The sequence below is a fragment of the Pungitius pungitius genome, chromosome 7, assembly GCF_949316345.1.
Source record: "Pungitius pungitius chromosome 7, fPunPun2.1, whole genome shotgun sequence".
In the NCBI taxonomy this organism is placed as follows: domain Eukaryota; kingdom Metazoa; phylum Chordata; class Actinopteri; order Perciformes; family Gasterosteidae; genus Pungitius; species Pungitius pungitius.
Window position 1 is genome coordinate 18,703,001 of NC_084906.1, and position 25,483 is coordinate 18,728,483.

General features: G+C 47.1%; 1 protein-coding gene across 1 annotated transcript; it reads left to right on the forward strand.

The window, feature by feature from the left end:
* The first annotated feature begins 207 nt into the window (after nt 1–207).
* On the forward strand, nt 208–24,616 carry ell (elongation factor RNA polymerase II). Its single transcript, XM_037469927.2, has 12 exons — nt 208–689; nt 9,486–9,530; nt 14,835–14,956; nt 15,982–16,145; nt 16,979–17,229; nt 17,335–17,459; nt 19,298–19,373; nt 20,593–21,205; nt 21,428–21,494; nt 21,638–21,809; nt 21,893–21,937; nt 22,022–24,616. The coding sequence occupies exons 1-12, from the start codon at nt 555–557 to the stop codon at nt 22,124–22,126; spliced, it is 1,920 nt and encodes a 639-aa protein (XP_037325824.1). The 5' UTR covers nt 208–554; the 3' UTR covers nt 22,127–24,616.
* The last annotated feature ends 867 nt before the right edge of the window (nt 24,617–25,483 follow it).

Genomic DNA, 25,483 nt, shown 5'->3' on the forward strand with positions numbered 1-25,483 from the left:
TCCCACATTTTCTGGATATTCCCGGGGGTGTTTTTTTTATTTATTTTTTTGTTGATACGTTGACGTTTCTCTGACGTAATGTGATGACCTGTCGTTTCCCACTTCCTACGCGCTAACTGATGTCAGTTCCCAAATCTAAAGGCGGTGAAAAGTTGATCACCTACTAATTACTACACCATATCATTTTTATTTATTTTTTTAATTAAAAAAATACAACGCCGTCACGAATAGCCGCTTAATGCGTCGCACCAGATTGAGAGAAGTAAAAGTCGACGATTTTTAGTGGAAGTCTGCTCAACGGTAGTTTGTCGCAATCCCGCACAATAATAATAACAACGATAATAATAACAATAACAACGCGTGAATCGGTGTGAATGTAGCTCGGTTTGAATCAACACATGTGACTATATAGGGCTTCGTTGCTGCCCGGTGACTTCATCATCTGTGACCGCTCGCTTTTGAATATTCATTGAAAAAGCAACGGGGGAGTTTCTCGAGGGTTTTTTACGACAGAAGCGCGTCCGTCCGTGCGGAGCGGTGGGAACGGCAGCAAGATGGCGGCGCTGAAGGAGGAGCAGTGCTACGGACTGTCCTGTGGAAGAGTGAGCAACGGCAGCAATGTCTCCGTCTTTCACGTTAAACTCACTGACAGCGCGCTGCGGGCGTTCGAGGGCTTCCAGAGCAGCAAGGTAACCACCCCCCAAAACGGCCCGGTTTTTTCGTTAAGGTGACATTTCTTGGGTGTTTTTTTTTTTTTTTTTTTTTTTTTTTTTTTAAAACGTCTGAAAGTCTGTCCGTGCGGCGGTGACGGACCAAGCGCGAGGTCAGTCCGCCTTCAACGCCGCGATTACCGCAGCCGGCTGCCTCGAGGCTGGCTAGTTCGCACCTATCTCTCTCTCTCTCTCTTATTTTTTTTTCTTGTAGTGGCTCGTTGGCCATCAACAAAAAAAAAAAAAAAAAAAAACGAGGACCGAATGTGTGCCGTTACCGGTGGTGGATGTTAAAGCGGGGGATGTTCGGGGAGCCGCTCGGCGTTGCGTGAACGTTACACCCCGCAGAGCGACTGTTGAAACACCGCGACGCCACCCCGGTCCGTTTCTGGGCTGGGGGGCTTCACCGCTCGCTTTCTACTGGACACCGAGCGCCCCGGGAGTCAGCTCGTTGTGTTGTCGTGTAATTGTGACATTTTTGTGTTGTGTTGTGTTTTTTTTTTTACTTGGCATTGTTGTGAACTCGCGTGACCATAAATTTGTCGACAAGAAATTGGAAAATAAATCCCCGAGCACTTGAACAGATGTTTCCAGAAAGTTTTGTGTAAGCTGTCAAAAAAAAAAAAAATCTGGCAAAGCTTTGCTAGCTAAAACTAGCTGGCAGCTGGTCACGCATCATGTCAACGGCTAACGTTACCGTTGGATAAAACAAGTGTGTGTGTGTGTGTGTGTGCGCGTAAACTGTCTACTTTTACTTCATTAATCCCCCCCCCCCCCGTTTCTCAAAAGTAAGCGTCGCCGTGGTTGAGTATCTAATGACAAAAATGGTGAGTAATTTGGAAAAAGTACCCTGTATTCACGCGAAAAATGGCCATCTGCTTCCCTCCCTCTCTCCCTCTCTCTCTCTCTCACGTTCACTTGACAGCTTTAGAAGTGCGACAAAGTTATTGAACAGTGGATTCGACACAAAAGTGTCTGGTTTTATGTGTGTTTATTTATGCGGGTAGGTCTCTGAAATGACTGCGCTGCCTCTTGGCTGGAGATTCACGTCTTGACGTTGGCCCATCTAACGTTTCAGCTTCTATAAATATTTGACAGGGAAACTTCTGGCAGGCCAGAAGCATCGGGCCTTCTCGTGCTGCCTCTGGGCCGGATCCTGAGTCTGAACAATATAGCCGTGACTACTGGTTGTGAGAAGAGTGCTTGTTGAATAATGTGCGACACACGCAAGACATTCGAGTGATCCTTCACTTCCTCTTGGGTATTGTAAATAAATAAGCTGAGAGATCTGACGTCACGTCTTCGCAGCTTCTAAGGAGCGTGGAGCTCTGTTTCGAGATGACATTTTGGTTGATGGCGTGTTATTGGAGGGATCTGAGTTCAGGATAGCCTGCTTGCCAAACTTAAACCTTGATCAACGTATCCAAGCACAACAACAGAACTTCTTGTGCAAAGTCGTTCTATAACCACCTATCCGTTGTCGGGTTGATTTTCTGCCCCCCCCCCCCCCCCCCCCCTCTCTCATTCGTGGTGCCTTTGATTCAGAATAAGTAGTTATTTTCTCCATGAGTAGGCATGACGCTACACGTGTGATGGGTGTTGATATTAGCGGGGCGTTCCTTGAAGTAGACTGCTGCCCTTTTAGCGCCATTGTTCCACATCTGCAAAGTCATGTTAAATGCACATTCTCTTGCAATTGTGTTTGTTCAATTCATTTTAGTGATAAATGTCTGGATAACTTCATTATTTGTGCCAGGCTTTTTATTGTTTGAGTCATGTTTCACAGTGAAAATTGACTTTTTTTTTTATTGACACTTGCTGCTTGTTTGGACTTGCAGACTTGCAACCCATTATTGCTCACCATCTCCATCACCGTTTAAAACTCTGACTCACAGTTTGACCCGGTCTGGCTTTGCTTGTGGTGACGGTTCAGAGCACAATCTCAAATTGTTTTTTATTTTAGGCCGCTCTATGCGTCGGAAACATTCTCGTTCATTCGACACAAAAAAAGGGCCACACAGTTACATACGCACCTTTTTTTAGTGTGACTGTTGACAGCTTTTGTTGCAGCCCAGTCACAGTATCTTCACGCGATCGCAGGTGACGAGCATGAATCAAAGCATCCATCCGACACCCGCTATTCATACACAGGTGTGCTGCATGTGCGTTGCATCTTGTCACAATGCGAGCGGGATTGTCCTCAGTCGGCCGCACGCATGTTTTAAAAGGGGCGATTTTGAAATTCAAAGACAACCATTACAGGCCAGCATTACGGAGCAAATGTATTGAGCTTTTAAGCTAACGCAGACCACATGTGCACAAACTCAAATTGAGGGGAAAAAAATATATTTCCTCTTGTGTTTGCTCTGAAGAAATTTGGCCAGATGTCTGTTGGGTTTGTGACATGAGGGATTAAGATCAATACAAGCTTTGGTCCTCTTGCATACTTTAGTGTGCCATTTTTTTTTTTTTTAAATTTTTTTGCATTTGTTTAAAGAAATATCTACTTCTACAAACAAAGCTTTATCCGATGCTGTGTTACCCCTTAAGTTCAGACCGACTCAGGCCTCGGTGGCGAGTTTAGTTATCTGGCAGCTCTGGCAGGCACCACTCCAGGCTCAAGCTTTTATTGCGTTCCGTGTGTCTCGGGCTGAGTTTTAGAGGAGCTCAGCCCCTCCGGCTTCCTCATAAATCAATCACTGGCCGGCACCCAACATTGCCGGCAAGCTGGGAACTGGGTAAAGGAAGAGGAAGAGAGCTCCAGGATGACACACGAAGGTGTGTAAAAGTTGTGTAATTAGACAAGGCCGGTAGTATTTAAGGCCCCAATTTTGGTACTGTTTGACTAGAAAATGGGTCGGCTCTGGCAGCCACCTGCTCTCTTAAAAGGCAGCTGAAAATCCACGCCAGCGTACATTACAATCCCCTTGATGACTCGTAGACCGTAATATAGCTGTGGGAACAGTTGAACTCTCAATGGTGTCCTTCTAACGTCTCTCCATTGTAGGAGAGCGCGATGCCAAGCTAGCCCAGTGCTAAATGTTGGCTAAGCTACTTTAGTCAAACATTGCAGCAGTCGATGTTTTGCCACTGTTCTTGTGACATTTTTGTGAGTATTTCTCATTGTGTTTCCGTCGGTGCGTTGTGCAACAGCACGGCGTGTTGACGGCTTCCTGCATGAGACGTGACTGTCAGCTGGTTCCTCTGCTGGTTTGTCTGAGGACAGAGTGAACCGGAGCTTTGGGACTGGTAGCCCTGGCTGTGACGTAAGCAAGGAAATGAGTAAAGCTTCTGGCGCGTCATCAAGCTGAATGTTTGAGGTACACGTTTATAGTCACTGCCGTGGAAGGGAAGTAGTGGAGAACGGTGTGTTTTAAACGGTTTGATTCAGTGGTACGCACAACTTTCAGAGGTTATTGTTGTGCGTGTTCAAATTCTCAAAATTAAATCCCACTGAATAGTAGAACTAAGAAAGCAGGCACTGCACTATTCTTCTAATGAGAGACGAGGGGCCTCATTTGAATGGTTTAACCTCTTGTTGGCCGAAGCCACATCTTGAGTCCGGCGACGGATCAGTGATCGATGACCCCGGACTGGGAAGTCCACATTCTTCAGCACACGCACCCCTGCAGCGGCACCCATCCTGTGGTTGGCTCTGGCAAACGCAATCGTCACCATTTTTCCTTTTTTTTTTTTTTTTTTGCAACGTGGAATTTAAATAATGATGGGTTTGTTTCAGCCATTACCTCTTTGATGATCAGCTGGCTAACAAACCCGATGGGGTGGTGGTGGATGGAACACACCTGCTCGGGTCAACACGGTAACGTTTGAACAAAGCGCTTTTTTTCATTGTTGAATTGCAGTTTTTTTTGTTGAGAGGCAGCTCAATTATCAGTTAAGTACTTGCTATATGCTTCACTGCGGAGGTCCGTTTACACCAAGTCAGTTTTGTTCTTGCGCCTGGCTGCAATCTACCCCGGGTCCAGACCCCTATGGGAACGGTATGGGAGGTAATGGAGACAGGGAGAGGATTTTGTTCCTGATGCTGGTCAGCCTTTGCCAGTGCTATGGTTATTTAAGGAATGCTGACTCTCCATTTTCAGCAGATCACGGGACGCTGCAAGAGATGACCGTTGCCGCTGAGGCCAAAAATGTCTCTTAAATGTCACGGCGTTTGTATGTCCTGTGGCGCAGTTGACACAAGTGGACGCGTCAACCTGGTGTCACTGCGCTCTCTGACCTGCTACGTTCTCGCCGATGGATCATCCGGCGCGCTGCTGCGTGCTTTTCGACGGGTCTGATAACGGTTGTAACATTTTCACTGGAACCAGAGGAACTTTAAGAAAAGATAAGATATTGCTTTTCGTCCCACAAAGGGGAAATTCACAGGATCACGGCATCAAAGTGGACAGTGCACACAAGATGCATGGTTAAAAAAAAACAACAAGAGCAGTATAATGATAAAAATTATATTAAAAAATATAACGAGTGCGAACTTGTGAGACATTTCATTATTGCACCAAGTAAACTAAACGTATCATGAAGACTACACGAGACATCAGAACAGATGCACAGTATATAACCATCTGCAGTTTCATAGTTTGGTGGCAAAGTTTGATTGAAGCAAGGCAAGCTGCAAAGAAGTCTTCAGTCCCGCAGCACTAGAATATCCCGGTAGCAGTTCTAGTTTAATGAGCCAGAGATCCCATTGGCTCACTGCGGGAGCCGAATTGCTCGTCTGCACCTGAAGCCAGGGTTAACCCCCCAGTAATAGAACGCTCCTATGTGCTTCCATGCAGCTCTTTGCCATGGAAAAATCCATCATTTAAAGCAATTTGTGTGGCTTTGTAGATTATTCTGAATTTCCTTTTACAACAGCCGAGGCGTTCGCGGTCAAATGTGAAGGAGGCTTTTGATGCCATCTTCATTTATCACACACCGCTTCATAGATTTATACCAAACATCTATTTCTTATCAGCAGGAAAAGTAAAATGACACCTTTTTGGTTAACTTACCGGATTCTTTAAATGGTTTTATGGTGGATTTCTTGGTCCCTTATTTAGCGAGTGCATACAAAAAAATCCTACTAGAACAGTCCGTACTAAGCATGTGTTACCAGACAAGCCGGTTCCCTGAGGGTTGCTCTGCTAGAATTTATTTCGGATCTCTTTTCACTTTTAAACTGGTTAGTTAATTATTAACTTTTCTATTCCTGTTCCAAACTATGATCTGTTTTTCTCAGAACAAGTTGAATGTTAAAATGTCAGCAACTGCATGCTAAAGTTATTAGAACTTTTAAATGTATTTAGTACTACAGTAGGCGCTTGGTATTGGCAAGTACTCGAATGGAAGTCCTTGTGCTTGGCCTAGCGGTCATTTCCCAACTCACAGCCCTTCTACTGCGTCATGGCGTCTCTGCCTGTTTGCACTTTTTTTTCTTTTTTTTTTTTTCTCGCTTCAAGTTAACAACAAGCTCTGTTTGTGTACCGTCACTGCATCAATGCCGAGACGTTCACGGGCATGTCACAGTCTGTGACCTGGTGTTTGTAGCGTGAACTTGAATCCAGGTACCAAATAGTGAAGAGGGGCTTTTTGATTAGTCAGAAAATAATCGAGTTTGGACAAAACAAGGCCATCGGCCTTAAAAAAAGTGGGCTCAAGTGTACAACACTAATTTCCAGAATCTCTAGTTTTTTGTATGAATATATATCTACTGTTTGTTTTCCTTTCAGCAAATATTTTTGTGCTGGCATCGTGAGCTCCAGTTTAAAGGTAGCTTGGTGTTGATAAGACTGAGATGTAGACCCAACCTCGACGGTTTAATTTATTTCCTAAAAATAAAAGATGAAATGCCAGTTCTCCAATCAAGCCTGTGTGCTAATGTGTTGCTTCAGATGCTCCTCTGTTAACAATATTTTAAGGGGGGGGGGGGTGACTATTTGTGTTTTCACACACAGATCGTGCTTTGCTGTGCTGCATGCGCGCTGCCTATTTAGAGCGGGGACACCTAGTACCATTCGGGCCGTACGGAGTGCGTGGCACAAAGTGCTCGTTTCACATCTGAAATCCTAGACAGGTGGAGCGTCTCGTCAGTGTGACAGTGTGGCAACTTAACACCTGACAATTTGGGTGCCGCAGCCAAACCCACAGGGATTTAGACCTGGCTATTCCTGTATGCATCTACTACAAAACAAAGAAATCCTTCGGCGGTGCAACCCGAGAGACCCGAGTGCACTCTGAGTTGGATCACATTGGATGTTAGTTTGGCATATGCAAGTCGTTAAGAAGAGGCGGGTCATTTTACATTAATTACACCCTGCTTCTTATAATAGACAAACTCCCAGCTTGTATATTTTACATTAAAAAAAATAAAATTCAAACCTACTAGCACACATTCCCTTGTGTCCTTGACGTTGCGTGTTGGTAGGCCTGTTGAGAGCCTCCTGCGTGTTACAGGAAGGTTATATTGTACCCCAAAACTTTAATGCAGTGGATTAACATATGCCGTTCATGACCGTAAAGAACTGACGCCAATAGTCTTTACTTGCTCACCCTCAACTGTCGTAACAACACTTTGGAGCACTTTAGCCAAGACAATCTCCTCAAATGACTTGTCTGGGTAAAAAAAAAAAAAAAAATGTAACGTCATTTCCCTGAGAGAAAAGTGAGGAAGTTACGACGAGTTTTCGAGGTCAAAAGTATTTTCTACCGAAAAGCAATTTTCGAGTCTCAGACACCCGACTGCACTATTGGTATAATGTCAGGTATTATTTTGGGTTGCCATCGGCGAGTCCGACGTTGGACCATGAACAAAGGATCTTTTCATGTGAAGCTGTGACTACCAATACGTTGCGCAGTCTGTGTTAAAGCAGTCGAAATGTGAGAGCCGGTCGGACGCGGCGTTGTGATTTGCTGCGCTAATAGCCACGTTGTCACGGGTTCTGTCCACGTCCAGATGATCCCCCTCTCCCCCCCACCCCAAATCTGTTGCCGCTTTGCAGCGTGCGGGGGTCAGCCGCGCGGTCACAGACGGTACTCCGGCCCTCAGGTTAGCTCTGTGGAACATTCTGGGCTCGGGTCCCACAGAATAGTGACATGTCAGCAGCCCATTCAAATGAACAGGCTGAGGGTAGCACTACGTTAGCAGTGGTGGGGGGGGCTAAGACTGGTGCCGTGTTGACCATTGCACGGGTAGACCAGGGAGCGGTGCTCCATGAAAGGTCCGGCGTGATCGTGGCCACTGTGTCATGATGTCGGTGAGCTAAACGCAGGTTCTTTTGTCGGGAGTCTGATTCTATTTGTTTGGGCCAAGAAGTCTTGCGCAAGGTGAACGGCTGTTTGAGTGCATTGCGTCGTCAATCATTTTCACGCTATTCAATAATGTTTTTTGTACAAACAAGACGAACCCTTTGTAACCACTCCAGTGCTGCGTGGGTCTCTGGCAGAGTGTTAGCATCGCAGCATGCTAACGGGACGGTGTAAAGTCTACCGTGTTCACTGTGCTTTAGAAAGTGTGCTACAGTCACTGCCACTAAACACAAAGTACAGCTGATGTCTGTGGGTCATTTTGCAGTTTAGTCATAAATTGTTAGGAATGCTTTTTGATGGTTCAAGAGGTGAAGTTCAAGGATCGCCAAAGGATTGCAGTTCATCCCCAGGAGAACAGGCGTCCATACCAATAGTCACAGCAATCCATGCAATAGTTGGCCAGCTTGTGGAAGTGCTAGAGGAAAAGCCAGGGGATCAACAAAGGTGAAACCAGTCATCATCTGGTGACCATGAATACCGTTTGGAAAAAGCCATAGCACGCTTTATCATGTAACGGTGAAGTAGTTGGAGGGGTATTAATAGCCATATAACACTGTTTGAACTTACTTGTTACTTGCAAGTGAAGTGGATGATTGGTGAGTGATCGTGGTAAGAGAGAAAGGGGGCTACACGGTATTAAACATGCTACACCTTGGCTTAATCATTACTCAGAATCCAGCCTTTCCAGCTAAGCTGTGGGGCCGTGAATGTGACTTGCCTTGCAAACTTAAGATTTTTGCCAAAAGTCAAGCCGCATTGGGCTCAGAGGCTCGGAAGTCTTTGTGCATGATCCGGATATCTGGGTCAGGATCAGGCCGACACAAAGCACGTTGTGTCTTTAACAGCCTCGACCTGCCCTGGACTTCTAGCTCTCTCTCACTTGATCCCATTGGATTCACTAAAGCAGAACCAAGCAAGAGAGGTCAAACTGACATTAATGCTTCACTTAATTTACCCCCTTCATAGAATCTAAAATGTGGCTTAAGTATTTTTATTTTTTTTAATGCACTTATTAAATGAATTGTATTGGTCTCTTTGTTAGTAACATTTCACATATCATTGCTGGAAACAAATGCATTTGACATCCTGAAAGCACTCGTACCGGTTTGGTTGACTGCCTCCTTTCTCCGTGTCGCGCTCGCTCTGCTGCTTCGTGCCGGTAGCATCGGAACATTAGCGTGACGGCGACCTCAACTTGTTTAAATCCTTTATAATGCACCGTTCTGAAATGAGGGGACGTTTGTCTCATGATGGGACCTGAGCTAATGTAAACTAAATGTAATACTGAGCTTTGAATAGAAAGTTAATTCTTTGTGGCTGTGAAACTTTCCCTGTTTCTTTCTTATTAGATCTTAAATGTTAATCGCTGGTTATATGTTGTTCATTATGGGAACTTAAAATGTCTTTCCTGGAAAATGTTCCTGAATTTTCCATTTTCTAATCATGCTGTTCTTTGTCTTTCTATAGGTTCTGTCATCACGGCCATTGATCAGATTTAATGGAAACCAAGGGGTAAGAATTGTTTCTCTCCCTGTCTCCCAATACATCATATTTTTGGTTATGTAAAATACAGGTAATCTGAGGAATGTTTTATTATTTTAAAAAAAATGTTTATCTAAGTTTAAGGCCAGATGAATTGACAAATATTTCTGAATCCAGGTGTCCAGAAGCCGGACATGAATTTATATTCATAATGACGTAACAGGGATTCTAACTTTCAACACATTTTGTGGCCCAAAAGCCAACTGATGCCTTCAGAAACAAGACACCTGATTGTACCAACACTTGTCAGCTGTGAGTTAGATCCCCCCCGATAATTAATAATTGAGGTCTTTTTTGCAATGTGTGTCATGTGCAACATGACGTCACCCTAATTTAGGGGATTTTAGGGTTTATTTTACTTTGGCTTCCAAGTGCCAGTTGTCCACTATTGAAAGATACTCCTAAGCCTCTGAAAACGTCGTGGTCACTGCGTTGTTCTTCATCACTTGTTCTGTGGTATCTCAGACGTCGTATCCACAGGTAAACGCTTTCCTTTACCTGTGGATCCGGGTTCGTTAGAACAGTTTGCTCCTTAATTGGAACTTTAGCGCATGATGAAACCAAACCGTCTCTCTGAAACCTCTCTGTAGAGCAGGGTCGTGAAACTCAAGTTGGGAACAATTGGATTATACCGGGAATCTAGGCTTTATCTGCTCACACTATATTTACCAAATAACTAAACGATAGAAACGAACATTTCTTCGTAGTTGGCAGTGTGAGGGAACCCGAACAAGTGGCGCTGGAACGGATTGTGCGTGGCTCACGTGACGCAGAATGCGAGGCACTGATCCTCCGTTCTGCAGCGTTCTCCCTCCGTGGCGCTACCTGTACCTCTGCAGGCGAGCAACTCTGCCCATGAAGACTATAAACGTCCTCACGCGGACGAGCGCTCTCAGCCGCAGCGATTGCTTCCTGCCAAAAGGAGGGTTGGCTCGGCTGAGCCTGCCCTGTCTGACACGCAGAGACGCTCTGTGACTGGCAAGTTTAGTTCAGTTTGACACCCAAAAGGGGCGGTTTCATTTAGCTTGTGTACAAAGATTAAATGGGCCGTCCATCTTTGTCCAAAAACATTGTCCTGATGGGCTCCGCCGTGGGCGTGACCGTCTCAGGGTGTCCTCCAGGAGCCGTCTCTGTCCAACTTTAAATGTCCTAACATCCGTCTTACTCCTCATTTCGTACTACTTGCTCTGCGGTCCTCAATCGGCTGTGATGTGAAAGGGCTGGCACCATATTGACAAACGCAGGTTGAATGTGTGGTGGACGTGGGATTAATTATTAACCAACTGCTGCACTGCTACAACGGTCAGCATCTAAACTTGTATCCGCTTGCTGAGGCCGACCTGTGCGTTGTTTACCCCAAAGTGCTTCTGCGTGCAGCTAGAGTTGCCACATCCTTCCGGATCTCTGCAATGTCATTGGGGGGAAATGTTTGGCCATTTAAAAAAAATAAAAATAAATAACATTATGGCCAAGACTGTAAAAAATGATGATGCAGCAGGAAGATGGAGTCCTCTAATATTGGCTCCCAGGAGGAGAATTGAATCCAAAAATCCAGTCACTAGTTTACATTGTGACCTACAGGTACCCCAGCAATTTGCTCTCGAGGATGAGACCTGAGCAAAAAAACTGCTCCGGCGGCTGCATTCCAGCGCAGCATCTGCCTAAACCTCAATCTGTCAATGCTGCAGTGCAACACACACACAGCGTGTTGTTAAAGTGTATTTTTAAGGCTGATATGTGGCTTAGGGGGATTCCACTGATGCTTTCCAATCTCTCAGGAAGCCGAGCAGGTCTGTTCAGCGTTCTTTGTTTTGGGTGCATATTGTTTTCTTGACCGCTGCTCTATTGTTCCGGGTGTTGCTGATTCCTTCCTTTGCAATAGGTCATCGTTTAAGCAACGTCTGGGAGTCTCGATACATTTGATGCGGCCGTCGGTATGTTTGTGTAAAAATGGGAACGGCAGTGTTGAGCCGTGCAGTTCTGTATACTTTAAGACTCTTATCGATGCCTCATCACCATCAAGTAAAATCCCTTTTCTCACCGCGGAGGAGAATCTGTTGCAGTTGAGATCGGAATGCCAGTCAGAAGTGTGAAAGTGGCTAAATTACAGAGCAGATGGCCTGGCTGTCACGATATGCTCACATAGTCATTCACCGTATTCATTCATCTGGTGCAGCTCGCTCTGACTGTGTGTGTGTGTGTGTCTGCGCAAGCGCGTGCACATAACATAGTTTCTTTCTGAAGAGAACGGACCAAAACCAAAGACGCGGATGGAAGATGCAAGGTGTTCAATTTCAAGCGGCCGAGTAGTCGAGAAGCGCGAGCTGCATAAAAGTGGTGTGATGATGCAGGAAAACCTCCACGTGATCTGTGAAGCCCTGATTCACTGTGTTTCTTAAAACTACTTTAAGCCTTTCTGCCTCAGTTTGCCGGCCATCGTTGACTACATGGCTAAAATATCCATCGTAGACGGCGTGCAGTTGGAATGGTGCCGTATTCGGCTGGTGGCGCATTTAGCTTCTCTGATTGGCTGTCAGTGGCAGCGGACTTTGCAGCAGTTGAAGTATTGCCCATTTAGTTTGGTTTAGTTTCCCCATCTCAAAGCAGCTTATAATTCAAATGACTAATGATAAATCAAGTAGTAATCAAGGTTTGGTTTAAAAAAATTTTTTGTTGATAACCGCTAAAAGTTCAGCGTTTGACGGTTCTTGCTGACTTTGGGTTGAAATAATTCGAGTGTGGTTTCTAAAGCACCCTTTAACGGCTTCAGGATTGACCCTCAAATACAACCGACTGACTGACTGGCTGTGCCCTGATCACACATGCAGGTCCGGAGTCAGCTGTTCGATGCAGTCTTTCCAGTGTGTTGTGCTCTTAACAAAAAGGGGGGCGGAGGGGGGGGGATGATAAGGACGGGCGCCGTGAAGCGCAAAGCACTCAAACAGTCGGCCTTTGTCATCATCTTTGACGTCGTCTTTGTGTGCGAGGCCTCCATCTCCGTCTGGTTCGCGTGTCTTTGCTCCTTCTCTCTCGCTGTGGGATGAGACTTGGGTGGGGGGGGTCGTCGTCGTCGTCCCTCTCCATCCACCCCGACCGTAAAAGAGGCTTTGTTTTCGCTCCATGCCATACCGAATGAGAACATGGAGGGGAGGGGGCGGTTGGAACACCTGTTCCACCATTTAGGAAAGCCACGTAAAGGGGATTGGAGCTCATGGCGATGGGGAAACTGAGCGACCGCTCGGAGAGGCTGCTGGGTCGTACAGCTGCACAACGGAGACGCACTTGATCAAATCCCCTAAGTGACGACGGCGCGCCACCTTTCACCCGATGACGCGGCTTTCTTTAGAAACTGCACTTTGTCGCGGATGAGTAAGTCGCGGCTCCGACACTCGAGCGTGTGTTGACTCGGAGCCCGAGGCGTTTGGCGGGGAGGATCCTCTCACTCCTTCTCGTTCGACGGTGTGAGTCACTCCCCAGGGCCTTCCCGTCGGCTCCCGTGCCTCCCAATCCTCTCTGGAGTCACACACTCGATGTATGTGTAAAGTATATGCCACATCGGGACTCCCCATGGTGTGGTTTTGGCTGTTTTCAGGACTGCGTTGAGCGAAGCGGTTCGTGTAATATAAGAGGAAGTCGCCCCGTCGGCGTAGCCTGTGGTTGGTCGGCGTTGGGTGGTTAAAGCGGTTTGCTTTGTGATCTGAATGCTTTAGTTGCTGTAGGAATGGGCTTTCACTTCCTGAAAACTCACTGTCGCGCTTTGTTGCAAAAGGTTTTATGGTCCTGGAGTCAGTCTTTTCCAGGGAGTCTCCACTCCGTGTGTAAAAGTGTCACGAGTGCGCTGTCGAGAACTACTTCCTGTGGTCGCCATGGCAGCTCGGGCCGGTTCGATGGCGTACGTTCAGACTAGATGTCCCGAGTCAACTAATGTTGATGCTGGAATGAATAATCAACAAATATACGCCTCTGCCCGGCCTCTGGAGGAGCCCCCGGTGTTTTGGGGGTCGGCTGTGATGCAGCCGGCCGCGCGCGTGTTGTTCTGCCGGAGTGCAGCGACCACAGAGAGCACAGTTTCTCTAGCAGGGCAAATAAAGGACATTGTATTTATTTATAGTAGGGACACCTGCGGCCTCTACGCGTGTTGGGACATTCGGTAAACAGAGCTGCGCTGCCTGCAATCTGACCCCACGTCAAGTCTCGGCTGCACTGGAAGAAGAGGAAGAGGAGGGAGGCCAGTGAGCCGCAGGCTGCGCCTCTGATCTAATGTGAGGTCAGCGGCAGTGAGGTGCTCCAGGGGAACTGTTCCGGGGATCTGGAAGCGTCTCATTGCGGCGTCTTCTGCTACAGTGGGTCAGTGGGCTGTGACACGGCTTTAATTAATGTTTTTGGGGAAAATCCTGACCTTCTTTTCTTCAGGAACAGCCAAATGAATTCACTCGTCCAAATGATGGGGTGGTTCTAAACTAATTTGAGGTTTGAATCGGGTAGCTGCGATCCGTGCTACATGTCTCTATTACAATATTCCACTTCTGTTCACTGTATTATAATGTTGGCATATTCCTGTTACTGTGGTTTTACCTGCCGTTCCCTCAATCGCACGTTGGGTAAATAATTACTGCGTGCAGACTAAACTCCAGGAGTGACTCAGGATTCCCAAGTGTTCTACTTACCGACTCAGAAGGGCTTTTATTCCAGAGGCAGCTGATTTTTGAATGAACACCTTTTAGGTTTAGCATCTGTCTGATGTCCATCATGTTTTATAAGGCATCCTCTGGTCTTGTTTGTTCCTTGTAACGCGTTACTTGTCTGTTGTGCTCTGTGGACTGTGTCCATAGTCTTTACAAATTGTTGGTGGCCGATGAGTTTCTCACTGGGGATTAATAGTTTTCTAATCTAATTAATCTAGTGGGAGTGATCCAAATGAATAGAAAGCAGCAGACTTTGCTGTGTTTTGTGGGGGGTTTTGTGTCTTAAGCTGGCGACAGACTGCCTGAGACCAGCTTTTCCCAATCAAAGCCAGGTTTCCAAGCAAATTGAACTGGCATTTGTTTAAAATACCAAATTTATCAAAAAGAAAACAGACAGTCTACAAACGGGCTGTGCGGTGCAGTTAGCCATCCTTTCTTGGTGCTCGTCTAAAAAGTATCTCAGCGAGGATAATAATATAAATCTCTTTTTAGGAGCAGGTTGGGATTTCTAGGCTCTATGTATTGTATATTGTTCCTTCGCCAAATAATTAAGAAAGGGGCCATACTTTTTGTCTTTTGTCTTCAACAGAAAATTTCAATACCTCGGTCAGAAAATTCCAGTGAACTGCAGTCGTTTACTTTCTACCTGTCGAATGTGGGCAGAGACAACCCCCAGGGCAGCTTCGACTGCATCCAGCAGTACATCACGAGGTAACAGCAAAACACCGACCCGCACTCCTTCCACTCGATTTTATTTGAACGCCGTCTTTGAGCTCTGTGTAAACAGCGGGCAGCATTTGGATTCGCAAAATGAGTGTTTCCAGGTAGGCGATCTGTTTTTGTTTAACACAGTTAACCTGAGGTGAGTCACCCCTCAGTGACGGTTCACGACCACCTCTGTCAAACACGCTTATTATGCACAGTCTGCACAGTTGCGACAATAGAATGTTTTGCGTTATTGTTTTTTGATATATTTGCATGAGTGGTAAATACTGGTGTGGCCTCTGTGATGCACATCCTCCTTATCGTGTGGGTTCATCCCCTTCCAAGCATCAGCCTAACAAAGGCAACCCGATGTACTCACCGAGTCGAGCAAATGGCACCAGATGTCTGCTGTGAGGAGGAAGAGAAACGGAGTAGGAAAACATGAAGAAGCCCCTCCTGTTTCTGAGCCATCATTCAGAAAGTAGTTTGACCCAACTGGTTCAGACGGAGGTTACCCACAGCTCTGACTGGATCCTGATCAACCTGGAGTTCCAATCCAAAGCCCAACTGACAGAGCTGAGCTTCCTCTGGCTGAGCCAGCACCGTCTCATAATCTGCCAAATCCTCGTCAAAGTGGAGGGGAATCAAAGAGCCGCAAAGTGGGCAAAGAATGGGATTTGATGCGGCAGTGAGTCGTATTGTGGGAACCCACAGTTGGACAGAATAATAGTTGTCGCCTCGGGATGTTTCATGAATCTCATCTGGGTAGGAATGCGCAGTGAAGGGATGGGTTATTGCACAAAGTGAGAATCAACTTGTGGTGGATAAATGTTGAGGTATTTCAAAGTAGCATGCCCTAAAATATGCGTGGACATTGGTTTATTTGTTTGTTTTCTAACTGAAATAACTGCAAACCTCTATGAAATAAGTAGCGATTCCGCTCCAATCTTTTCCTTTGTCTTTCCGTTTTGAAGCTTCTGGGCACTGGATCTCAGTCTTCCCCTCTCACCCTCTGCTCTTTGTTTTGGCAGTGAAGGGAGCATTCAGCTGGATTGTTTGGGTGGGATCCAGGACAAGATTACAGTGTGTGCCACGGACGAGTCCTACCAGAAGGCCAGGGAAAACATGGCCCAGGTCGAGGAGGAGACGCGCAGCCGGAGTGCCATCGTCATCAAGCCCGGGGGCAGATTTGTAGGTGAGGGGGAACGTGCCGCCGAACACGCAAGGCCTTTTTTTTCTCAGTCATGGACTACGCTGCTCTGGGTCTATGGAAGAAAAGAATTTCCATTGAAACACATTGCAGGTGTTGGGAGTAAACGGGCATGAAGTGGCTGCAAAACGGCCAAATGGCCTCGTGGTTTTTTTGTAGCCTTTCCCCGCTGGTGAATGGGTTCACGGTGCAGCAGGCACGTTGTTTGGGGCTGAAGGGCAAAGGGCCAGCATGCTGGCAGCATGCTGCCGGCACGCTACCAGCACGCCTCATCTGCAACTAGGACCTCACTGCATTTGCACTGCGGCTATCGTGCCGCTCGCGCACTGATCTTCTCCCTCGCCGAGCCCATGAATGTGGCAAGAGTGCAGCCTCCCTGCAGAGGAAGAGGTCCAGTGTAAGCCCGTTCACTACTTCGCAGTGAGCTTTCCTGTGTGATATGTTCTCATCAGGAGGCAGCACACATTTCAGTCCCCTTTTTTCTTTTAATAAAAAGCACCATGTTTGTGATGCAAGCTGAGTTGTGGTGGTACAGATCAGTGCGTGACGCGTCTGCAAGTTCCCTCAGCCGCAGTCGGGTCACTGAGACGGAAGCTGTTGACAGAAATAAATCTATTTCTTGCTCAAATGAGCCAGCATTGGCTGCCAGCATTTTTTGTTTTATTAGAGAAGTGCGTTCTTGCTTTCCTTAAATGAAAATCTTAAAAACGAGTAAGTGCAATATAAGGAATTGTAAGTTTGTGTTGAAAGAAAGTACAATTCGACTATTCTAATGGTAAACCCTTCCCCCCCCCACATCTGTCCCTCCTCCACCTCAGGTAAGAAGGTTCAGATCCGGAAACCGGCACCTGGCCTGTCGGACGTCGCCCCGCTGCGGAGGACGTCTCGGCCTGTCATCATCTCCAGCAGCACGATAAAGAAGGGCACGCCTCAGCACAGGCCGCTCCGAGAGCGCCTCACGCACCTGCTGGCACTCAAGCCTTACAAGAAGGCCGAGCTGATTCTGAGATTGCAGAAAGATGGCCTCTTGCCATTGGACAAGGACTCCCTGGATAGCTACCTGCAACAGGTCTCTATCTCTCTCTCTCTCACACACACTCACACATTGCAATTGTTGCCTCTCAGCAGTTAAGGAGGCGAGGAGACTTAGCCATGCTTCCTTCTCGTTTCCTAGGTGGCGAACCTGAATGGGAAAGACAACACCTTCACATTGAAGGACATTTTGTATAAGGAGATTCAGAACGACTGGCCCGGCTACACGGAAGGAGACCAGCAGCTTCTCAAGAGAATCATGTTCAAGTATGTCAGACGTGTGACGCTCTCCCTTTGAGCCCACATTTCACCAACACGATGCCCTCAGCCTCAAATCGCTACAAAGCTGCTACTATTGCATTGCACGTAGTTTTTTTTGTGTTTGCGTGTAGCTAGATCTGACACACTTCCATTGTGTGCACTTGAAGTGATCTGGATGTGTCAATCCTACCTTCTTATATTTGTTGGAATGGCAGATGTGTCTCTGCGTCCCCCAGGGAGGTTCTCTGTGTGTGCTGCACTGCATTCAGCCCGTTGACGGCATGAGCTGCTGGCCTTCTTCCCAGTGGAAAAACTTTGTTTTCTCGGGATCTGGGACACTAAGGAAAAGCGATCTCCCAGCTATCTATAAATAGACCAGGAAGCAATGCTCCGGTACTCAATTTGTGATTATGTAATGGACTTGAGAATAGCTCCTGTTGTCCATGAGCCGCTTAGCTTTACCTGGGGTACAGCAGCTGACACTTGAGTGACCAGAAGAATCCGGGCGATGCAGTAACTGCTCCAGCTTTTGTTAAGACCGTTGCTGTAAGGTATGTTGGTGTTGCATTGGACTCACCTTCATATAAGACCTAAAACCCCCCATAATTCCTTGGTGTACTCGCGCAAAAGGCATCTTTTCTGGGCACGTGGCCATCAAAAGTTCCACAAAGTTCTCACTAGATTATTGCTTTATTGCATTGCGGTGGACTTGGACTACTGATGCCCCCCCCTCCCTCCCTCCCCCTAATATTGTAAGTCGCGGAGGAGAAGCACAGCAACACGATTGGAACGCACATGATGCAACAGTGTTCCAGCACACGCTGATCCGTGTGTGAGGTGGCACCCGTCCAAGGTTCAGCCATATCGGCCGGCCGGCGCTCTCGCTGGTAGCCCCTGCCCACACACACACACACACACACACACACACACACACCGTTTGAAATAGGGCGGAGCGTTCTCAACACATTGTACCCAACCGCCCCCTTCTGACTTTTTTTTTTTTTAGACCGAGTGTTGGTTGAACACGATTCGTCGTGGCTGCTATTTGGCACGGCTGTTTTTGTTTCGACACTCGCTAAAAATGATTCTGATGAATCTTGAGCTTGGTTCCTCACATTCGCATCCAAACGCAGGAGTGAAGCCTGCAAAGCTGTTTGATCCTCGCGTGGAAGAGGGCAGGGACTGAGTTGGAGGAAGAATAAAGCAGTCGGAACCATTGGGTCATGGACACAACACTCGTGCACAAAGTGAGCTGCAGCACCGTGTCCTGCCTCTCGCGGCTGAAGAGTGCCATGTCCCCTTTCTCACATACATGCAGTGAGCTAACAAGTATTGCTCTGTAGAAAAGAGAAGGCAGAATTTGACTTTTTAAACTGGTCTTAAACCTTTTGGACTGATTTTGTAATGGTTATTCCATGTCCATTTATTCTTTTGACGTGAAGTGAGAGTTTATGGTAAAGTGCCTCTTTGTCAAGTAGGCCCTCGCTTGCTCTGTTGTCATAGCTACCCACAGCCTCACAAAGCCACTTTTGTAACCTTTTTCGAATGCCCTCATACTTGTCACTGGATGGATGGCAGCTGCGCAGTTTTTACTTTTTGCTTAAGTCGTTTCATGAAGGCTTCACCCTTTGATGTACCAGAAAGCGGATCAAATTAAAGCCTCTGACGTCTCTGCAGATGGAAACGCTGTTTCAACTTGACTGGTAGTTGCATAGACAAAGTAGTATTCTTGTGGCGCTGGTATGCAAGTAAGATCCCGTTGAAGTTGACCTTAATTCTTTTTCTTCTCTGAATCTGAGTTCTTACACACTTGTGTTCCCTCTTTTTTTTTTTTTTTTTTTTAGGAAACAGAGCCAGAACAGCGCCGCCCCTCTGCTGGAGAGCCCGCCCAAAGAGCTGGCCGGCAGCTCGCCGTCTCAGGTGAGCTCCACAAGCCTCCATATTTTTTTTTTTTTTTTTTTAAGTCAGTCCAGACTCCCATGTCTAACCATTGTTTACACTTCCATTAGGTAGACGCAGGAGGAGCCTCCCGGTTCATATTAATAGCTCTTTCCTCTCGGGGTCTTCTCACCTCAGACACCTCCTGCGTGGCTCTTCCTGTCCCCTCCCTCAGTAAACACAAACACACACCAGCAAACTGTTCCCCGGGCTCTTTTTTTAGATGCATTGGCGTATACAAACAGAGGTACCGCTGTGTGTAAGCCTCTGAGAGGTGAGGGATGAATCCGGGTGAGCTACAGGGCGACACAAAAGACGGATGAGTGTGGAAATAACTTCCATTCCTGCTTGCATTTTTCACAAGGTTTTCTCCTCCCACTGATTTATCGAAAGGAAAAAGCCAAATGTCGCCCTCAAGATTATAACAAAATCGTAATCTTTCCCCATATCGCCCCGTCGTACATCACGCACATGGGAGTAACTATTGAAGCGTTCTCATGGTCTGCAATGATATTTTGGATAATCACTAATGTAGATGACCAAAAAATGGAAGGGCCTTACTGGTGTGCAAATTGCGTCACTGAAATGTGGCCTTTTAAAAAGCAGAAAGTAAGACGATGTCTCGTATTACGGTATCGATGTAGTAACAGTAAACGCCATTATCTGAAGTGGATCTCAGCCCACTTTGTAGTCTCTCCTCGTGCTTTTCACGATCCCATACGTCTGGGCTCCTGAAGACACTGACCTAGGACGCCATCAATATTCCCTCTACTCTAAAACCCTACAGAGTTGTTGTTTCAGTCATGTGCTACTTTTTGAGAGGACCGATCATGCAGTAAAAAACTCGCCGGGCCTTAAAGGAGCTCCTCAGCGGCTTCTCTGTGTTACCGAACCCAAACGTGTCCTGTTGGCACAAAGCGGCCGGGCGACAGGGCGAGCCACTCCCAGCAACTTAAGTGTGTGCTGAGTCAAACAGGTCTGTAATTTAATCCCTGGTATTGTGAAAAGAAAACGCAGTCATCATATTCTCAGTGCGACCGGGGACGAATGTCCTCTGCTGCTCTTTCATCGTACTACATATACTCTCCTGCCTCTATGTCCCTCTCTCTCATTCTGATATGTACTGAATTAATATTGAGCCCGATTTTGAGTTCCGCTAATAAAATAGCGAATTCTTATCCTTTGTTTTTTCTTCTGCCAGAAACGACCTGCTGCCGACTTCATCGACCCTCTCGCCAACAAAAAGCCGAGGATATCGCATCTCGCCAGCAAGGCTGCAGCGGCCCCAGTCAACGGCAAGCTCAGCAACGGGCGAGGGGAGGCGGGCGGGGCTCCGGCGGGCGGGGCTCCGGCGGGCCTGGCGCTCTCCATGTCGGACGCCGCCGTGACGTCCAGCTCGCAGCCGCTCCCGCTGCTCGACATCCCCCGTCCCTTCGAAGCGCTGTCGGACGTCAGCAACGACTCCAGCCACAACGGGCGCGACTGCGACTCTCAGGAAACGGCGGCGTCCGAGCGGCTGGGCCAGCAGCCGACGCTGCTCTCGGGCCCGCCGCCCGGCGTCGCCGCCTCGCCGCCGCAGCTCCCCCCCGCGCACCCGGGCCCAGTTGTTCCCCGGGACAAGAGCCCGTCGTCTTTGCACAGCAAGTCCAGGAAGAAGTCCAAAAAGCATAAAGACAAGGAGAAGGGCAAGGACAAGGCGAAAGAAAAGGCTCAAGAGAAGGAGAGGAAGAGTCGTGGGGATCGAGTGCCTGAGCCCAAACAAGCCTGTGCGCTGAGTCCAGCCAGCCTCAAAAGTATTCCATACAAAAGCACAGGTGAGAGACAGCATCTTTCTGCACAAAATGTCCTATTAACTAAAGTCTGTTTCACGTAAAGAAGTAGTTCTCTATTTGTGGATGGACGCCAGTGAGTCATCGCCGGGGGAGTCAAACAGAGCCCCCTGCTGTTCAGTGTTTGTTCTTCAGTAACCTCCAACACACACACACACACACACACACACACACACCTGTCAATCCAACTGTGTGACTTCATTTCAGATCTGAACGGGGTGTGCAACAGTACCAGTATTCCTACGTCGTCACCAGAGGTGGCGGGCTATTTATTGTGAGTATTTCATGCAGGCTCATCGTACTCGTCGATGGCCTCGTACCTCTCGGCTGACCTCGATGACTTATAGCCATGCCTCTAGATCTTCTATGGTACTTTTCCCCTCCAAGTGACACTTCCTCCCACCCCCCTCCCCCCAGGAAGTACACGGTGATCGCCTCTCCGGAGCAGCGCCAAAGGTATAAAAACGATTTCAACGCAGAGTACAGCGAGTACCGGGGTCTGCACGCCCGGATAGACGGCATCACCCGGCAGTTCACTGTGCTCGACAACGAGCTGAAACAGCTCCATCAAGGCACAGAGAAGTACAAGGTAAAGCCCCCAAAGCTGTTAGAAACATGTGGAGTGATCGGTTATGTACTTACCCTTGTGATCTTTATGTGTTCTCTACATAGACAATCCACAATCAGATACTTCAAGAGTATCATAAAATAAAAAAAGTAAGTTACTTAAAGACATTGGCGCTTTACAGAATGCGAGCATGTGACCAGTCGCTGACTTGTTTTTCCCGAATCCCCTTGCAGACTAATCCAAACTATAGCCAAGAGAAGAACCGCTGTGAATATCTACACAACAAACTGGCCTACATAAAGAGACTCATTGCCGAGTACGATCAACAGCAACTTTAAGAGTAGTTTCTAGACAACGTTTCCCTGTTGTCTCTGGAAACCGGCCTGATAAAGGAAAACTCTGGATTCTGCCTGTGCGAGGGAAAAAAAACAAAAAAAAAGTGTTGACATGAAAGATGCCACAAAAGGAGTATTGCCCCTCAGAGGAGCCAAAGGCTCTGATGGAGACTCAAGCAGGACACACATTATTCTTTTCTTTTCTGTTTGTAGTTTCTTTTTGGAAGATGGGGGTTGTGCCTCGAGGAGCCAGGTCTGTCCGTAGTCACAAATACATCCAGGAGAAAAAAGAAAAAAAAGCTTCTGCGTGGCTTTATTTTTTATTTTTCTCCACAGCCCAGCTTTGTAGTGCACAGAGGTCCGAACGAGTCAAACCTGGAAACTTTCCCACTCTCTTGAGCCTTTTCTTTCTTTTGCTGCTTTTGGAACTAGATGTTTGAGACGGAGACGTAACCTCGGGACTGCGACGCCAAACGCAGCTCATCCATCGTCTACTGAAACCATCAGTTATTTCTCAGATTTTTGTTTATTATTATTATTATTATTATTTATTTTTGACACTTAATTTGCGGGGATGAGTCTGTTTTACACTCCTCGGTATCCGTACTTAAAAGCTGTGTCTCCTCCTTTTCTGTTGTCACACGTTGAATGTCAGCCAGTATTTTCATTCAGAAGCTGCCTTGCCCGTTTCATTGTCGATCCGTTGGCGTTGATTATTATTTCTCTTTTAAAGAGAAGCGGATATTTACTATTGATTAAATCAAAGACGATGCGTTTGAATGCACACAGTCGTACGCAGGTTTGTGTGCTCAGCTTTTTTTTTTCTTTTCTGGAAAATCAACCAAACCTGTGCAGATGTCTTAAGGTTCCGTAGATTTCCTTTTTAAATCGCGGTCCTCGTCACACAGTGCTTCTCCATCGGCCACGGCAGTTGGTCCTAACGTTCCTCATCGCGTATCGGCGGCGGAGAACTCCCTTTAGCTCATAATTGGTGGTTATTCCAGTTTGGGTCCTTTTTTTTGTAGCAATAGATGAATTCAAAGTGATCGGAAGAGTGAAGTTCCAGCGCTCCTCTTCACCATGTTTCAGAAAATCCTCTAATTGTAAGATGATGCAGACGAGGGATGCAGATCTTTATTTTTTATTTTTTTCTCCTCATCCCTTAAATGGACATTTCAATTTTAATCCACCCTTTTCTTTAAATGAAAAAAACAAAGATTATGTTCAGTTCGGTCTGCTCATTGAGACGACTGTTAAGACGAAGCCATCGTTGATCATCTCTCCGGGCCGAGGCCTCTCGGAGGAAGGCCGGCGTTCGCCTGCGACCAGTTTTTGCCTTTTTCAAATGTGATGTCAGACGTTCACCGCGGTTGACCTGAGATTCCCCGGACCGGACCGGCCCGCCGCGCCGAGGCCCCCCCCCCCGCCTGTGTCGGGAGACTAATCGGAGCCGGACGTAGCGGGTTTCTCCAATAACCATCTTCGTATGTGAATATGGAAGAATCAGCACTTTTTTTCTCCTGATCTCGCTGTTACCTGGGGGGTGGTGTGTTGTCCAAATGACACTTTTTTTTTTTTTCTCCCCCCTCTTTGTCCATCAGAGTGCATGCTTTATGAATGTGTTACAAGAAGTCTTTGTATCTTTACTTAAAAATAAAATAAATAAATAAAAAAACTGCCCAAGGATACGGAAAGCCAAGCAAAGTGCAACTGAATTTAGTGCGTAATCCATTCGACGTGGCTCTGACCAGCATGTATACCAAAGTGCTTACTGAGTGGGACAAAGCGCTCTACCAAATGACAAAGGAACACGTCGCCGTAGTTCTCACTTGGTCCGTCGATGTCCCAACAGCCAGTGGAAGCTCTCCCAGTGTTTCCCCCCCCCCCGAGAAGTCGGAGAAGGCTCCTTTTTTCTGTGTTTCCAGCGTTAAGGCCCCGGATGCTATACGTCTCTCCTAATGCAACACTACACTGAGCCCCCCCCCCCCCGCCCCTCCTCCTTCCACCACCACTAACTTTGTAAAGGTCACATTCTCGGTACCAGAATCGGCATCGCCCAGTACTGCCACCTTTTTTGAACAAAGACACTTTTCGCTCACTTGTATTTGTTTTCTAGAAACATTCAGGCATAATTCCTGTATGAGGCTTCTATTGTGATCGCACATCCTCTGTGAATGTGCTCATCAGTGAACGCGTCCTCGCTCCGGCGCAGAGAGAGCAAGCGGTTTGAGACGTAACCACATGCCAGCACACCAGTACCGTTGTAAGAGTTGATTGTGCCAAAATGACCTGTTGTATAGGTGTTTTTTTTTTTTGTTTCTTTTTTTTTTTTGTTTTCTCCTGAGTATAAACATGCTGCTGTATAAGCAAAGAGGGCTTTGGGGAAGAGTCATGAAATGTCAGCGCTAAAATCCAAAGCACGCTTTTTGAAAACCATGAGGGACTGGGACTGAAAATTGATCTTTGTTTCAATAAAATTCTTTGAAATCCTTATTTGTGGAAATTCTGAGCCCGTTGTTGCTGTCGGATACTGAAATCAAGTTTAAGTATGTTTAGCATGGAAGACTGGACCTTTGTCCTAAACTTGTATTTTTAGTTTAAAAAAATTGCTAAAAACAACAAATTCCATAGTTTTGCTTTTGTGCGTTTGCTTAACCTCAATATCCGGACAGCTTCTAAATACATTGATCTGGAGAATGAAAGATGCCACAATGGCGTCATCATTTTGGTTAGTACAACATTCTGGGAAAAAAAGACTCATGTTTTTCATTAAGAACTTTCATTTGTTCTTGGGGAAGCACTGAGACGTCAGTGGAGTCTTGATGCTCCGTCCCATTAAACCTTCTAAATGAGGCACCGACCCACCCGACTGTTTCTGTGACTCACGATCGTCTGCCGCCCTGCAGATGGCAGCAGTTTCCCACGGTTTGTTTTTCAATGGCCGCACGCAGCTGGCACACGCCCAGGAACGCCGGCAGGACCCGCCCACTTCCCCCCCCCCCCGCTGAGGGGTAAAGTGCTGCACACCATCGGTGACCTACGCGGCATCCAGTGTGATGACCACGATGGGAGAGGTTACCGCATGCTCCTGTTTTAACCCTCGTGTACAGCCACTGAAATCTGGACCCACCCCCCTCCACCCCAAAAAAGGCTCTGGCCTGACAGGGGTTCATTTTTGGGAGGAGGGGGGGGGGGGGGGGTCGTCTCTGTAATCCGACCCACTGTAAAAGGTCCCTGACATCTACACAGCGGCAGTGTTCCACTTGGCCCGAGATGTGACTGAGCCTCTAATCCTGAAGTGGGCCTCAGCAGCGCTGCGCAGGGAGCTGGTGGTGGCGGGGGGAGTTTTGAGGGGGGGGG

Bases quoted from the DNA above. Each gene is read 5' to 3' on its own strand.
- ell (XM_037469927.2), top strand. From the start codon at position 555: ATGGCGGCGCTGAAGGAGGAGCAGTGCTACGGACTGTCCTGTGGAAGA. The intron at 9,531-14,834 runs GTAAGAATTGTT...TGTCTTCAACAG, and splicing joins GATTTAATGGAAACCAAGGG to AAAATTTCAATACCTCGGTC. The intron at 16,146-16,978 runs GTGAGGGGGAAC...CCTCCACCTCAG, and splicing joins GCCCGGGGGCAGATTTGTAG to GTAAGAAGGTTCAGATCCGG.